Source organism: Mustela putorius, unplaced genomic scaffold, assembly GCF_011764305.1.
Source record: "Mustela putorius furo isolate JIRA1106 unplaced genomic scaffold, ASM1176430v1.1 tig00003983_pilon_pilon_pilon, whole genome shotgun sequence".
Lineage (NCBI taxonomy): Eukaryota > Metazoa > Chordata > Mammalia > Carnivora > Mustelidae > Mustela > Mustela putorius.
In genome coordinates, this window is record NW_025422123.1 from 18717343 (window position 1) to 18733198 (window position 15856).

Below are 15856 nucleotides of genomic sequence, written 5' to 3' on the forward strand. Positions count from 1 at the left end.
ATTGAGGACAATCACCAACAGGCCTTGGTAAGAAGACCCCCAGGGGTTCAAACAAGGTGCTAGAAGTCAGACGAGGGCAAGTCTCATTGCATCTGTTTCTAGGGGTCTGCAAAACTTTAGAGACAGAAGGCACAAGACAGATTGCTTCAAAGAATTCTTCACTGACACCCCTGTCAGGTCCTTGTCAACACAATGTGGTACAGACTCTAGTACACACTGAGGGTTTGATAATTTGGTGAATGAAATGCTTCATACGGGCCATGCCTACGTTTCTCTGTCCACCAACGAAGGTACCTGTCTGTCCCACCTCACCTACACCTAGAAAAGCCTCCCCCACCCTCGGCCTCCCCTGAACACTGGAACAGAACCAGCTTCCACAGATAAGGCCACAGTACTCAACTGCAAGCCTCTTTGTGGCCTATTTAGCTAAAAAAATAATAATAAAAGGCAGGAAAAAAAAGATGTTCCTCTAGCTGATGCCCTCTCTACTTTTTAAACAAGTAGAAATCCTATTAGAGGCAAAAAATGCCTTTTAAATAAGTTCAAAGGACACGTCAGTGAAAATGCCCCGGCAACACACAACAGTAAAACAATAATAGTCATGTTCAAGGGCAACACCACATCAATGCATGCCTCAGGGTTACAGTAAGGTCTAAGGAAAGGCTATTCCTCTCACCCAGCTTTAGCTGTCCTTGCCGGAGCTGCCTGCCTGTGTCACACAGAATGCCTGAGGCAAGAGAACTGGGGGAGAATAGGCCTTGCCCTTCCAACAACCGAGAATTCAGATGTGGGGGTCCTGGTTCTGCCTCCTGGTTGGGGTGGAGGCTGAAATTTTGTGGTTGGGGGCAGTTTCCACAAGGATCAGTGTCACAGCCTCCCAACCAGATCCACTGTTTCCAATCTCACGTAGGGCAGCCCATGACACGAGCCCAATGAGGGACGCTAAGGCTTCATGCCAGCCCCAGGTATGAACTCAAACACACATCCTCTTCTCTCCCTGGTCTGGACCAGCATCCACTCACCCCTATCCTGGGCAAGCATCCCCTCCAGCAGACCAGTACTTAGTGAATACCACTGTGAGCTAGACATGGGAAACCAATATGGCAGCTCAACTGGAAAGCTCATCACCAAGAGACTGTAGTTGTTTCCTTTTATCTATCTCCCTTACCACATAGCAAAGTGGTTCCCTGTAACTGGGCAACATGTCCTTCCCCGGTGTTCCTAGCATCCAGAAGGATGCCTCACAAAAAAAGCTCTCTTTAATCAATGTTTGTAGAAAAACAAGGCCAGAAATCAGAATCAGCTCAGTCCAGATTCACATCCATTGAGCCACATGAGCAACGACCCACCTGGTGGGACTGAGAAGCCAGCAACATTGGTCAAGTTACACTTGGCTCCAGCTACAGGCTGAAGGTGTGGGAGGTGGCCTGTGACAACCTGACAAGGCCACAGTTTGTCAGCCCAGAGTGTCTGGACCCATGAAACTCAAGAAACAGTGACCGACAAGCATCTCATTTTCTTTGTTTCAGAGCTCCAAAAATGACCACAGGAGAGCAAGGCATGTCAGCAAGTATGTTAGCTGGCTTCCACTTCAGATTTCAGAATTCTGCACGGAATAGGTGTACTTACTGAATGATTAAAAGAAGAAGAAAATTGACTGGCAGATGGTTGAATAGTGTTGTATGAAGGTATTTCCCAGGCTAGATGAGAAGAATGTCAAAAAAGTTTCTTCCACATTTTGTGGGTAAGAATGTACACTGTACAACAGACCAACTTCGCCTTCTATTTCCAGGCTATAAAAAAAAGAAACGTGGCTTGCCAGAAATTTCTGGGGCTGAATGATTCTGGGTATCCAACTTTTCCCTGTTGCTAAAGTTCTAGGTATTGAAAATTTAACATTAATCCTTGTGGACAGTAATGTTCCTAAAAATGTTTGTGAAAGGGGTGCCTGGGTGGCTCAGTCATTAAGCGTCTGCCTTCAGCTCAGGTCATGATCTCAGGGTCCGGGGATCAAGCCCCACATTAGGCTCCTTGCTCTGTTTCTCCCACTCCCTCTACCCCACCTCCCTCCTTGTGTGCTCTCTCCTCTCTCTCTCAAATAAATACACACATAAATCTTTTTTAAAAAATCAGTAAGTGAAAATTAAAAAAAGAAAGGTGTTTGTGAGCTTTTACTTTCTCTGCAGATAATCATTATGATCAAGCCTGCAGTGCGCTAGTCTCTCCTGGTAACCTTGAAACCTACAGACGTTGTTTGTGTATGTACACTACATGATGCCAAATATGCATGACTTTTTCTCTTTTCATTTCTTATGACTCCTAAGTGTTTACTAATGGACAGTCCTCCCAGCTGTCAGCTACCTAAGCCACTTCTCTCATTTTTAACTCATTCTTTCTTCTATAATCTTGGAAACCAGATAACCAAGCTTCATTTAAAAAGTGTGAAAAGTGCAGTGGGCTTTGAGCAGGGGTCAGAGCCCGAGCAACTAGTCCGGGTGTGGGGTGAGGACGTGGGTTTGGGGCCATCCCCGGGCCACTCCAGGACCCCCATCTCCTGCATCACGTCCTTCCCATGCCATCCTACTTCTTAGCTACGCTCCAAACAGAGGAGGCAGCCACAAAGGGGGTTTCTGCAGAGTCAAGGTATCACTCCAAGCCTGTCCGAGCCCAGTAAGAACAACAGGTAGCAGGTACTGAGCACTTAGCCTGTGCCAGGCCTTCTTCCAAGCACTGTATTTATATCAACATTTCTGACATATTTTATATCAACGCTCCTAATCCTCCCAACAACTCTGGGGCATATTTTTACTGACGTGTAAACTACAGCAGAGAGATGAAACCGCTTACCAAGAGGACACGGTGAGGACACGAGGACGTGACAAACCAGAGCAGATCCAGAGGTAGAACCCTGACCTTAGCCACAGTGATCCGGGGCCTTTAACGGTTCCCCCACAGAACCACACCACAAGATACTGCTTACGACTACAAAAACAAACAGAAACCAGCCCTCAGAAAGCAACCTGTGCCCCGGCACAGTCCAACGAACTCTCTGCGGTGATGGAAATGCTCTATCTGTGTCTGTGCTCCTGAGATGTGAACTGTGGCCCGTGTGACCCAGGAACTGAACTTTCCATTTCGTTTCACGTTGGTGAAGCAGAATGGCCACATGTGGCTGGTGGCCACCTGCCAGATGTGGACCCAGTTCTGATTGGCAACTTAAGTCGTATACACATTCCCCAGCCCTGTTCTGTGTAATCACGTGGAAATGGCATGACTGAGCCACACAAGAGTTGACACCCCAGCAAGCAAATGGGGTCCCAGAGAGCCGAGGGGCTTGCAAGGGCCACGTAGCCATTTAGTGGCAAAGCCCCAACAAGAATCCAGGCCACCAGTTCTTAGTCCCCTGCCCTTGCCCACATGTGCTTCCATGTCCAGGTCAGGACTCAAGCCTCGAGGACTCTGGAGGAGGAGCACATGTTCACACTTTGCACCAAACCAGAGAGCAAACTGCAACTTAAAACAACAACCACAACGAAGAGAAACAGCTATCAATCATTCCTTTCTACCTTCAAGGCAACAGTCACAAAATCCATACAGACAAGTGATTCCTTGCCCAAGAGGCCAAAAGTTGATACAGTGCAAAGTCAGACTACAAAGGACACACGCTCTAAACTCCAGAAGCACTGGGTCTGAAAAGTTCAATTCTGCTCCAAGTTCCAAGGAATTCTCAGCAGGAAACCAGGCATTGTGAAGCAAGCCCAGTGATTTCCTGCAGGACTCCAGGAATTGCTGGAGGGAAGGCCTGCTTGCCCCAGGAGCGCTCCTTCAGGTTAGGAGCCCCCAGACTGCTCTTCACATTCAGGAACGGAGCCGTAATACATCCCTGGCACCCCTAAGCCTTAAGGCAACATTCTCACCAACTTTCAACGCTATCTTTCGCCAGATCCCACACTGTACAGGCGCACAGACCAGACTATAAACACTTGCTGACTAACCAGGATGATCCCGGACATTCTTCAAAGCAAGTGTGGGGGCAGGCGGAGGGAGAGGCAAATCACATTTCTATCTTTTGTCTCAAGGTAGACACAGCCCTCTGCCTCCCCAAAAGTCAATGAAATCTTCCTAATAGTGGTGGGTCACTAAAAAGTCTCTTCTTAAAAATTTCTGTAACATATACCTTTATAATAAAAAATGAGGGAACAAAGTGATTAATAATACTCTGCCCTGAGGGACTTGGCTGGCTCAGCCAGTAGAGCATGTGACTCTTGACCTCCAAGTCATGAGTTCGAACCCCATGTTGGGCATAGAGCCTACCAAAAAACAAAAAACAAAAAAACCCTGCTTTTGCAAACTTCAGGAGCTTTATTAAGAAATCCTCAACCTACTTCAAAGACAGGGCATCTGAGGTTCTGAGGATGATATCCTTCTTATCCCAGGTATGATCATCACCTCCATTAACCCAAAAGGAACGTTTCAGATCATGTTGGAGTTTGATGGCAAAAATCTTAAGAAATCATACAGACGAGTTCTCCTAACCTCAATTAATAAAGACCTCCTGGGGCGTCTGGATGGCTCAGTCGGTTAAGTATCCGACTCCTGATTTGAGGCTCAGGTGGAGACCTCAGACTCCTGGGATCAAGCTCCCCACTTAGCAGATAGGCTGCCAGAGATTCTCCCTCCCCCTCTGCCTCTGCCTCGGCTCGCACTTTGCTCACTCTCTCTCTCAATGAAATAAATAAATCTTAACCCACTGAGCCACCAGGCACCCCGGAAAAAAATAAGTCTTTAAAAAAATAAATAAAGACCTCCTAGTACTAGAAATCACATCTGTGCACACATGCAGGGACACACACACACACACACACAGAGCCTTGGTCAGCTCACTTATTCTCAAAGCTATAAAGTACAAGACTACCAGCTGTGCGTCACAGGCTTCTAAATGACCACCGTTCTTGTCCTCTAACGACTGACAACACCACACTCAGGATGTTGGGGCTCAGTAAACCACCCCCTTCCATCAACAGCAGTGGTTTGAGGTTGAGGCCCGACAGTCTGTCTGTAAGCTGCACCTGCCACTTATATCAAGTTCAAGGCCTGATGCCCCTCCACAAAGAGTTTACCAGGTTCAAGCTACCACGCGGTGACCTCTCTGAGGACAAGGACCCCACCTTCTTCATCTGCATTCCCAGAGCTCAATGCAGGCACACAGCCGGAATTCAATACACAGCTGCCAAATTAACCAACGTGGCACACTTAACAAAGATGTATCAATTTCAAGCTTCCTCGTGTACCCTTGCATTCAAAGGCAGCATCGAGAATTCCAGGGGGCAAATGTGTAGAAAATTCCCTACACTTGAGTCAGAAGATGTAGGTTCAAGCCCCACATCTGCCAGAAATTCCCTCTACTGTCCTGGGCAACTGTCCCAACCTCTGAGAGTCTTATTTTCCTTTTCTATAAACAGTAGATGACTTCTAGGTTTCCCTCTAGCCCTTCAACTCATGACATGTGGAAGAAAGATATGCCCTTGGGCTATGGCCACAATATTAACTTGAGGATAAGGGCAATGAAAATAGAACAGCTGGAGGCAGCTCCGCTTACCCAGATGTGGGCTAACGACAGGTAGCAGGTAAAGCCCCCGCCCATTCGCCTATATTCACGTGGGATACAGGAGTTTGGGTCCCTCTCGGTAGTCTCTTGCTCAGGGAGATGCACATTTCAGTGACTGTTCCAGGCAGAAAAACCTCCGAGTGGAACAACGACTTGCAGACATTACTTCCAGGTAATAAACAGATTCCGCTCAGACAAAGAAAAATAAAGCTGCCTGTGGCTACATTGCACAGACTCCCCGTTCATGGAAGCATTAGGGCTGAGCTCTAAATGTGAGCCAGACGTTGCTGAATTCTTATTTTGGCTCCAGCTCTAACTCGGAGGGAATGGTCCTTGGCCAAGTCTCTCCTCTGGAAGCCAGGCTCTGGATGGGTATGACAACCCCCATAAACCATCCAGATTACAGGGTGAGGCTAGTAAAGCATTTCACAGAGGGAAAGGGCTGCCAACCCCTCAAGACACATGAGGGAAGCCGTCAAGAGGCAACGTGGCTCGGGCGGAGAGCCACGGAGCAGAGCCTCACCTAACCCTGGGCTCCCGCAAACTCACCAGAGGGCTTCGGGGGCCCTCAGATCCGCCCCCCCACTCACAGTCTGGCTCCACTTCCTCTGCTGAAAAGCAAGGAACACTGTGTGAACCCACACGGGCCAGAAGAGCTGCCTGCAAAGCTCTTCAAACCACGCCGTAAACTCGAAACGCCAACCAGCTGTGATGAGGTTGGGTTGGGCTCTCCTCCACTGTGGGGCACTTGAGACAGCAGAGGGAAATCAAGGCAGAGCAAGGGGCTGTGTAAAAGATAAAGGTCGGCCCGTGAAATAAGAAGGGCTATGTCAGGAGCCATGTTAGTAGTTTTACTGTTTTCTTTTCCTCCTTTCCCCAACCCCCTCCTTCCTTTAACCATTAGGTACCAGTGGATACCAGATACAGGGCGCTGGATGAAAAGGTGAAGAGATAGCATCAGGCAGTTTCCCACTGAAGCCTGCTAAGAGCGCTCTCGCTGATTAGAAAGCACTTCTGTCGTTTGGGAACTCTAATCCGGTCTTATCAACCCTCTGGCTTCATCATTTACCAGGGTGGGAACAGGAGGCACATCAGCTCTGCGACGGAGTGATTTCTGGGGCCCCTGCCCACGATGAAGCAGATCAAAAGGGAGCTCATGCCTGCCAGAGTGAAGTTTTCACCATAGCAACACATGTACTCTACAAACAGTCAGGACTGAGGAGCTCTGTTGTGACTGGTCCGGACAGTGCCCCCGAGAAAGCAGCAAGGGAGGGCTCACAAAACAGAGCAAGCAAGAGAAAAGTGGCACCCACTTAGCGTGCAGCGCGGTCTCCTCACGGTTCTGACTCCTGCGCACAGCTGACAGAGGCTGCCCAGGGACCCACAGCCTTTGTTCTAATGCACTGGATGTCACAGAGAAAACAGATGTTCTCCCAAGAGTGGCCATCCCCCAGGTGACCTGGGGAAAAGAGGGACCCAGGGTAGAGCAGAAATCCCCTTTGGTGAGCAAATGGCCAGCACTGGAAATCACGAGGGCAAGGTCTCACGGCAACACATGTCACTCCTAAAATGAAACGTGGCCCCAGTGGGCCACGAGTCAGTATGACGGTGGAAGGTGTGCTGGTAAGACCAGCGATGAAGCCAAGGAGGGCAGCAATCAGCATGGTCGTTGTCACTGAGGCCATCGATCAAGAGCTCGTGGGCCGGGCACAGTGCCAGGCCTTTTTACAGGTCTCAGTCTTCATCCTGAAATAGGGTCTAAAACTCACAAAATGATCAACGCCACCTTTCTGGATATCACATTTTGGCCAAGGGAAGACACAGGGATGGCTGATGGGCCATTAGGTCCCATAGGCGAAGCTTAAATGTGAGGCTTGACCAGGAGAAGAACTAGCTCCCAAATTCTGTTCTGTTGCTCAGATCAATGAGTGAAATCCAACCACAGAACAAGGGCACCCAAGAGAGTGAGTAACCCTTCTCGGTTTCCCTGGACTCATTTCTCTAGACCACCACTGAAGGTCGTCGACGTCAGAGCCTAGACAGTATAGTGCATAAAGTCAAAAGCTATAAAAACTGGTGGAGAAACGTCTTCAAAAGTGCACTGGAAGGCACAAAGAAATAACCGATGTTCGCAGACACAGGCCGATGCCATTTACCTGCGTCTCCTTCACAGAAGCACAACAGAAGCAGAACTGTTTCCTGAGGCTAGCAGACGGGATAGGCACCTGACTTCGGGTTACAACGCCGATCCGTATGTCTGGGAGGAGGTGAACCCGTGCCACGGAGCCCATGCACTAACAGGACTCCCATTGTATACGCAGCTCACGTGTCATCCTGACAAGTCAATCACGGTGTCAGAAGAGGGAAGAAGGCAGCCCTATCGCGCAGCTACCCCTGAAAGCAGCAAAACCAGCCACCACTGGAAAAGAGCTCTGGGGTCTGAACCCTTAAGTCATGGCAGACCAAACTGGGAACCGCATCTACAAATGACTGTAGAAATATTTCCTTGTCACAGAGCCGGCAGAGCCTGCAAACGGGCTTTAAAACTAACAAAAAAGTTTCTGTTTCAAAATGACATTTTAGAGGTAATGTATAACTGCTTCCTCTCTGTTCGATGCAGAGAGGCCCCCCCGTCAGCCTTCTTCTCATTCTCCATTCACTAATGAGAAAGTCTTCCTCTTCCCCTGCCTGTTTCAGTTTGAAACGTGGCACGGAACAGGCCACGGGAAAGCAAAGGGAAAGGGGAGGGGAAGGCTGCTCCGATCTGACGCATGCACACACCCCCCGGGCGGGCCGCCCACACCCTGAAGGCCTGACTCCACCGCCACCAGGACCAAAGAACCAAACCACTGGGTAGAAAACTCCCATTTGCACCAACTCCCCCCAAAGCAGAGTTAAGAAAGAGAAAGCTGGAAGGGAAGGAGGGGGAAAATAAAGCTCCACATTCCTGACATTTTTTAGCCAAGTGCTGTGACTGCACAGAACAGCTCTATTCCAAACAGCTTTGCGGAATGGAAAGAAAACCTGGGTGCAGGGGGAAGAACCTGCCCCCCCCCAACCCTGGAAATCAGAGAAGGAATTTTAGGACAGCCCAAAACTAAACCAGAAGGAGGAGGGAGGGGCACTTTCATGTATGTTCCCCAAAGGAAGTGATCCCCAAGGAAGCGATCCCTAGGGAGGAAATCTGGAGTCATCATCTTCTAGGGTCCTAGGGCGTGGGGAATGAAAGCCTCCCCTAAATGCTGGCAAGCTGAGGGTGAGTTGGGGAGGATCCACCAGCCAGGATGCCAGGGGCTGTGGCTGCCCGGGGTGGAGGCAGAGGGGTCCAACTCATTGGCAGAGGCTGGGCAGAGGATCCCAGAGGAAGGAACGGCCAGGAGAGTCACTCCTTGTGGGAAGAATCATAACTGTGTTTTCCTGACTCAGCTCCTGAATGAAGGAACTCTAGCTCTGCCCAAATTAGAAACCCAGAGCCTAACATCCTCTCTCCCTATCTCCCCTTCCCTTTCCACCCCCTTCCGTTCTCACTTCTAGGAAAAAGGTGGTTAAGTGCTGGACTGCCCCTCCCCCACCATACGCATCCCTACATATACCACACCTCCAGGGGAGAACCCAGAAGACCCTAAGTGAGATCTACTAAGTCCTGCGCTGTCCTCACATACAAGCATACATGGACAATTCCACAACAGACCTCAGACGCACCTTCTAGAAAGGGTGCCCAGCGCTGTAAAGCCAACGGCTGCTGGTCTAAGATTTGGCAGACAGAGGGTGGCGGGAAGAGGGAGTTAGTTGGCAGTGCATCTCTGCCAGGGCCCTTTCCATACTCTCCAGGCCAATCCCAAGACGGGGGTTGGGGGGGGCTTTTCTGTTACGTCCTCCATCCTGGACCTTTCTCTTCTGGCAGGTAGGTAGGGCTCCTAGCACTTTTCAACTGCCACAAAGTTCCAGGTTTCATGCATTGGACTTTCCACAAGATTGAAGGCAGGACAGGGAAGGAGGTACCGACCTCAAACCCTACGCAGCTCTTTTAAGCAAAGATAAAACCCACAGAGCTACGAACCTTAGCAATTACCTGCAATGCAGCAGAGGCGCAAGTATGCAAGAGACCCTGCTGGCCGAAGGGCCCGTGGCTCTGAGGGCTACAGCTGTCACGTGCGTCTTTCCAACCACACCCTCCAAGACTGGTGACACGGCGCTGGGAGGCCTCTTAAGAACAGAGGACAGCAAACAGATACTGAGGGTATGGGCTGCCACCAAACAAAATTCTTGTTTCATTAAGCTAGTACTATGATCAACAGTACAGGGTCTCAGCAGCAAGCGACATGTTTTCACATCTGTAGCTTCTGTTTGGGCTCTTATTTTATTGCTTACATGATCTCAGTTAAACTTTTCAATAACCTTGTGAGGAAGACAGGTTTTACTAACCTCTTTAGCCAAGGGGAAACTGAGGCTGCGGGTCAGCTCCGCAGTCTGACTAGTGACAGAGCAGAGGGGACCCGGGGACGACCCCGGCTTGACAGAGTCAGGGTGAATATACCATGAGAGCTGTGGGGTGGGGGAAGGAAGGATGGAGGGACAGAAGTGGAGGAGCGCTAGCAAAATCTGGACAGCAGACCCCAATCCTGGTCCCAGGTTTGTTTCCTACAGACTCGGAAGCCCAGCCAAGGGTGCATTCACACATCCAACCCTGACTAGCCACCATGAAAGTGTCCCCAGCCTGAGCACAGCTTCAGGGCTAAGTAGAACCCCTGTCCTCCTTAGAGGGGAGACAGGGAACTGAGAGAGAGAGGGCTCCAGAAGGAGAAATTAGCCACACTGGGAAGCCTCCAATTCCAAGGCTGTTTATAAATGGTTACAGCTTCCTAACCCATGCCCAAGAACACAGATAAGCAACACAAGCCAGCAGGGAGGACCAGGCACGCCTCAGAGGGGACATCATCCGTGAGAGTGAGGGGAGTGTCACTCACATAATCTCACTCTTGAGACAAGATATACCAGAGCAAGCCCAATACTCACTTTCCTTCAGTTCTTTCCACTTTGGATATCACATTTTTCTCCCTCTCCGGAGCAGAGAATCATTCCCTTGGATTCTGACCCCTAGGGGCCTTATTAAAACTCTGCTTGGTGAGGCCCACACCAGGGCACTGCTGTCCTGGTGAGGACCCATCCTCTCTAGCCCCTGTCCCCCCATAGCTCTGAGAGAATCACCTTTCCCCTAAAAACAGAGACTATCCCTGTCCCTCTCCTTGCCCCTGTAACAGGGGAGAAGTTCTGGGTCCACTATAGATGGATCTAAATGAACAGTCCACAGAGTAATAAAGGGTATATGAAACCTGGCCTCTTAGGCAAGGGCAAAAAAAGGGAGGAGGGGCAGGAGGATGGCAGAAGGGCACTGCTGGGATGGGTCCAGGACCACACGTGAACACCCTGAGCATATCCCAGACGTGAGGATGCATTAGAGCTGGAAAACCAGGTGAGACGTGGAAAAGAGTCAAGGTCCCTCCCACTGGAAAAGCCAGAGGGAGCTAGCTGGCGGCCACCGCCTGAGAGGGGGAATTGTGCAATGACCGCGGGTCTGGGAGTCTCCGGGCTTGACTCCAGGACACCAGAAAGGAAACCCCACTCGTCAGGACAGGGTGGCAGCGCTGCGGTTGATTCAAGGCCAGGCTTAGGATCCAGGGCTGCAGAGAGCGCTGCAGGATAGGGGGGGTGCTCAAGGGGGCTGCAGAGCAGGGCAAGGCTGGCAGGGCGCAGAGCTGAGGGGTGGCGTCCGGGCTGACCAGGAGGCCAAGGGGGCGCAGAGTGCACAAAGCCGGGGTGCGGAGAGCGTACATGGCAGCCAGGCGCCCCGGCTCTGACGGGGACCCGCGGGACCTGCAGGGCTACGCCGGGCGACGCACAAGAGGGGGCACCCCCTCCCCAGTTTCGCTCACCTCGAACATAAGCCCGATGAGGACGCAGAGCACCAAGCAGAAGCCGATGTCCGCATGGTTGTGGATGACGAACTCCTGGCTGAAGAGCGGGTAACTTTTCGTCCTCCTGCGGAAAGCCATGGCAGCGGGCGCGCAGCGGCCGGCGGGGCCCGCACCCTGCGCTCTCGAGCCGCCGCGCAAACTTCTCCAGCCCCGGCCCGGTCCGCCCGCCGGCCCGCTGCCCCGCTCGCCCTCCCGCCCGCCGGCCTAGCGCCCAACAACTTCTGGGGCCCGCCCCCTTCCTCCGCCCGCCCCCGCCCCCGCCGCCCGGAACCGCCCCCGGCCGCAGCCCCCTCCCCACCCGCGGCCCGCACTCCGCGCGCCGGCCTCGCTGCGGCCCCGCCCCCCGCGCGCTTAACCCTCTGGCCGCCGGGACGCGCAGGGGGCGGGGCCGGCGCGCGGGGCGGCGAGCGCGGCCCGGGTCCCCTAACCCGGGTCCCCTGGCCCGGCGACTGCCTCCTGGCCCGCCGCCGCGCCCCGCCGCATTCTCGCTGCTGTGGCCCGGCCGCCTGCCGCGCCCAGGGAGCAGGCCGCGGGGGGCGCTGACGCCCGGCCTTGCCGGGACAGGAAGTGGGCCTGGGTTTCCCACTTCTCGGCGCTCGCTTCTTCCTCCGCGGGAAGGCAAGGGCCGGGGAGGCCGCGGCCGGGCCGAGCGGGGTGGGCCGGGTAGCCGTATGCTCCTTGCGGGGCCGAGAGCCGCGCAGGTTCGATGGAGGGAGGAGGGCTGCGGGCGGGCCTTCCCGCTGGCCGCAGCGCCAGGCACGGATGATCAATGAATCAAGTCAACCAAGTGTTTATTGAGAGCTGGCAGTGACCTAGACACGGTTCGGATTGCTGGGAATAATGCAACAAACAAACAAAAAAAAACCTGCCCCGGGGTGGCCTGTTTTCCAATGAGGGGAGTGGATGAATGGGTGCAGTTCTGCTAACTTCTGAGACACTTGTGCTGCTATAAATTAGTTCCACACGTCTTACCCAAAGTTTGCCTCAAATATTAATTGCTCTGAAGAATAAACACGGAAGAAGAAAAAAGAAGGCACTGTCTCATGTAAAGTTTCTATTTAATATTAAGTTTTAAAAGTACTCCTGGAAAGGACAAAATGTATTTTTAATAAATTAATTTATATAGGCAAATATTGGATTAATTCTACCAGTAATGAAGGAGCCAACTAATCACTTTCTAGATGTGCAAAAATACAAAATGAACAAAGAACTTTTTAATTCCTATTCTCTTTTTCATTAGGTCCACAGTTATTTCACTTCTAAGTAAATACGATTTCTTAAACATGGCACGTGTACAAAATGTGCTTGAGACAGGCCTTGACTTCCTAGATAAATTTGACATCTGAAGTTTCTTCACTTGTCAGTACTTAGCATACAACCTTTGGTCTTTAATTTGTATGACTTCAGGAAATGAAAAAGTAATGCCTATGTTCAACTAAACATTTAACTTCAAGGCTGACCTTTCTTCAGCTGAACCCGAGTCTCATGAGGAATAGAAAGATCAAGAACTGTAGAGCATCTTAATTTTTCATCTATGAAAAGGTGTTCTTATTTTCAAACTGCAGCCACATCTATTAGGTTGAACCCTATGCAATCAGTTTCTCCATAGGTCAAAACTAGAATACCAGCATTTCAGATGGTTCAACCTAATACTTTGCTCATGTTTCCCCATGATCATTTGTAGAGGATATTGTGGTGGGAATTTCTTATAAAAAGTGGAATACTGTCAACTTCTTTATATTGTGTTCCGGCTGAAAGTCCCAGGAGATAGTTAGGAATTATAACCTCCAGGTTTATAAATGAGAAATGTAAAGTAGATAGCTTAGACATTGCTCATACTGATGACTGCCAGCCCCGAATCCTTTCAAATGCAATTGAACAACTAGACAAAGGGTTCTTAGATGCATGGATTGGTATTCACTATCTCACAACCCCAGGGAGGAAGCACTAGGTGCCTACTTCAGCCATCCCAGCCATCTCTAAGTTTTGTTTTTTGGTTTTTGTTTTTAAGATTTTATTTACTTATTTGACACACACACACACAGAGATCACAAGTAGGCAGAGCAGCAGGCAAAGAGAGAGAGGGAAGCAGGCTCTCCACTGCAGGGCTCGATCCAGGACCCTGGGATCATGACCAGAGCCACAGGCAGAGGCTTAACCCACTGAACCACCCAGGCACCCCTCTAAGTCCTAGTTTCAAAACCATCTTCAACCCCAGACAGACCTCTTCCCAGCGCCTCATCCAATTGGTCATGGAGCCTATGAATCTCAGCACCTCAGAACAACCTCCCAACAATCCCCCCACCCAACATTCTTCACCTGGCCCACACTAATTACCCACAGATACCCTGCCTCCAGTATCCCCCCCTTTAATACACCATTCCATCAGAAACATCTGTTGAGCACCTACTAAGTGCCAAATGCTGCTCTAGTTACCAGGGATGAAACATAAGACAATCCATGTGTGGTGGTTTTAAAATATGTCCTCAGATTCTTTGATACTCCCTTCAAGCAGTGGCAATTGATCCCTCCTCTCGAATGTGGGCTGGACTTGGCAGATCACTTCTAACAAATAGAATATGGCATAAGTGATGGTATGTGACTCCCAAGACTAGGTCGTGAAAGATATTTTTGTTTCCCCCTTTCTGTCTTAGATCACTTGTTCCAGGGGAAGCCGACTTCCCCATTGTGAAGATACTCAAGCAGCTTTATGGAGAGGTCCATGTGGCCAAGAACCAAAGCCTCCTGCCAACAGCCAGCACTAATTTGCCAGGCTTGCCACCTTGGAAAGATCTCGTAGCCCTCGTCAAGTCTTTACGACCGCAGTCCAGCCGACTGCCGTCCCATCTGAACTTTTGACCGGATTTGGGACTGCTTTAATATAAGATCTACAGAAGTGAAAGGAATCAAAACTTAAAGCTGGGATGACATAAATGATGGTGGCGTCATTAAAAAAAACTATGTGGCGGTGCCTGGGTGCCGCCGTCGGTTAAGCGCTGCCTTCCGCTCAGGTCATGATCCCATGGTCCTGGGATTGAGTCCCACATCGGGCTCCCTGCTTGCTTCTCCCTCTTCCTCTTCCTCTCCCCGCTGCTTGTGAGCTCGCTCTCTCTCTCTCTCTGTCAAATAAATAAATATAATATTTTTTAAAATAAAAAATAATTTAAAATTTTTGTGGAACAGCAGAGAAAGAGCAGGCATAAGAGGAGAAGGTGGCCTCACCTTTGAATAAGCTGGGCTTGAGGAGTCACGGGACATGCAAATCGCCACTTTGACAGCTCAGGTAAAAATGGCTGTTGGACTGGAGTTAGGGAGGGAAACCCAGAATTAAAGGTGTTTGTGGTTCATCTGCAATGGGACTGTTGAAGCCGAGACGTTGGAAGTAAGCGATCCCTGGAGAGTGTGCTGAGTGAGAAAAAGCCTAAGGGCAGCAGCATCCAAAAGGGAGGAGAAGAAAAGGGAAAGTGTGGGGTGTCAGAAGCCAGGACACAGGCATTTCACAAGGCTAGGGTAAATCGGGCAGGATGCAAATAAAATGAAGCCCCTTGATGCAGTCATTACAGAATTTGAGAGCATCTTTTTTTTTTTTTTTTTAGAGCTGTTTTTAAATGGACATTGGAGTGGGCTTCACCGTGGGCAGAAGGTGAGAAAAGGAGGTGAGAGAGTAGTCTATTCTTTTGAGAAGTTTGGTGAGGAAAAGGGAAATTGATAGTGTCTTGGGGGATAGACAGGATATAAGGCAGGATCTTTAAATTACATATTTTTTTGAGATTGGAGCGTGTTTGGAGAAGAAACAAGAGAGAAAAGGCAGAACTGAAAATACTCGAAATAATACTAGAGATCATTGAAAAAACCAAGGAGAACAGCTGCAACCATAAGCGGAAGAAGGAAAACTCCTCAGGCTAGGGCAAGGACCTAAGAATGGGTGAATATATAGTTACATCTGGAGGTGGAGGAAATAATTATCTGTCATGTTTCTATTGCACTTTACAGTAGCCCTGTGAGGAAGGCAAGACGGTTATTACCAACCCCTGTTGTCGCTCTTCTGAGACACATGAATGACCAAGGGCCACATAATTAGTGGGTAGCTGAACCAGGACTTAGACCAGCAGGTCAGCACAGGGTTCCCTTTGCTAGACCACCCCGCAGCATTTCGGGCTTCCTAAAGCATGGCACTGATCAGGGCCATATGGTCTGTCTCTCCACCTGACCCCTCATGGCTGCTGCTAATTCTGCCACACCAACTCTTAACTAAATTGGAGTAGCCCCTCTC

At 50.2% G+C, this 15856-nt stretch overlaps 1 protein-coding gene across 2 annotated transcripts in view; it reads right to left on the reverse strand.

The window, feature by feature from the left end:
- Positions 1–11780, reverse strand: part of TRAM2 (translocation associated membrane protein 2) — an 81340-nt gene extending 69560 nt beyond the window's left edge. For both annotated transcript variants that reach the window (XM_004771875.2, XM_013045516.2), the window contains exon 1: positions 11542–11780. In XM_004771875.2, coding sequence (XP_004771932.1) covers positions 11542–11661 — 120 coding nt within the window. In that variant the 5' untranslated portion in view covers positions 11662–11780. The remainder of the gene's footprint in view (positions 1–11541) is intronic.
- Between the last annotated feature and the right edge of the window lie 4076 nt (positions 11781–15856).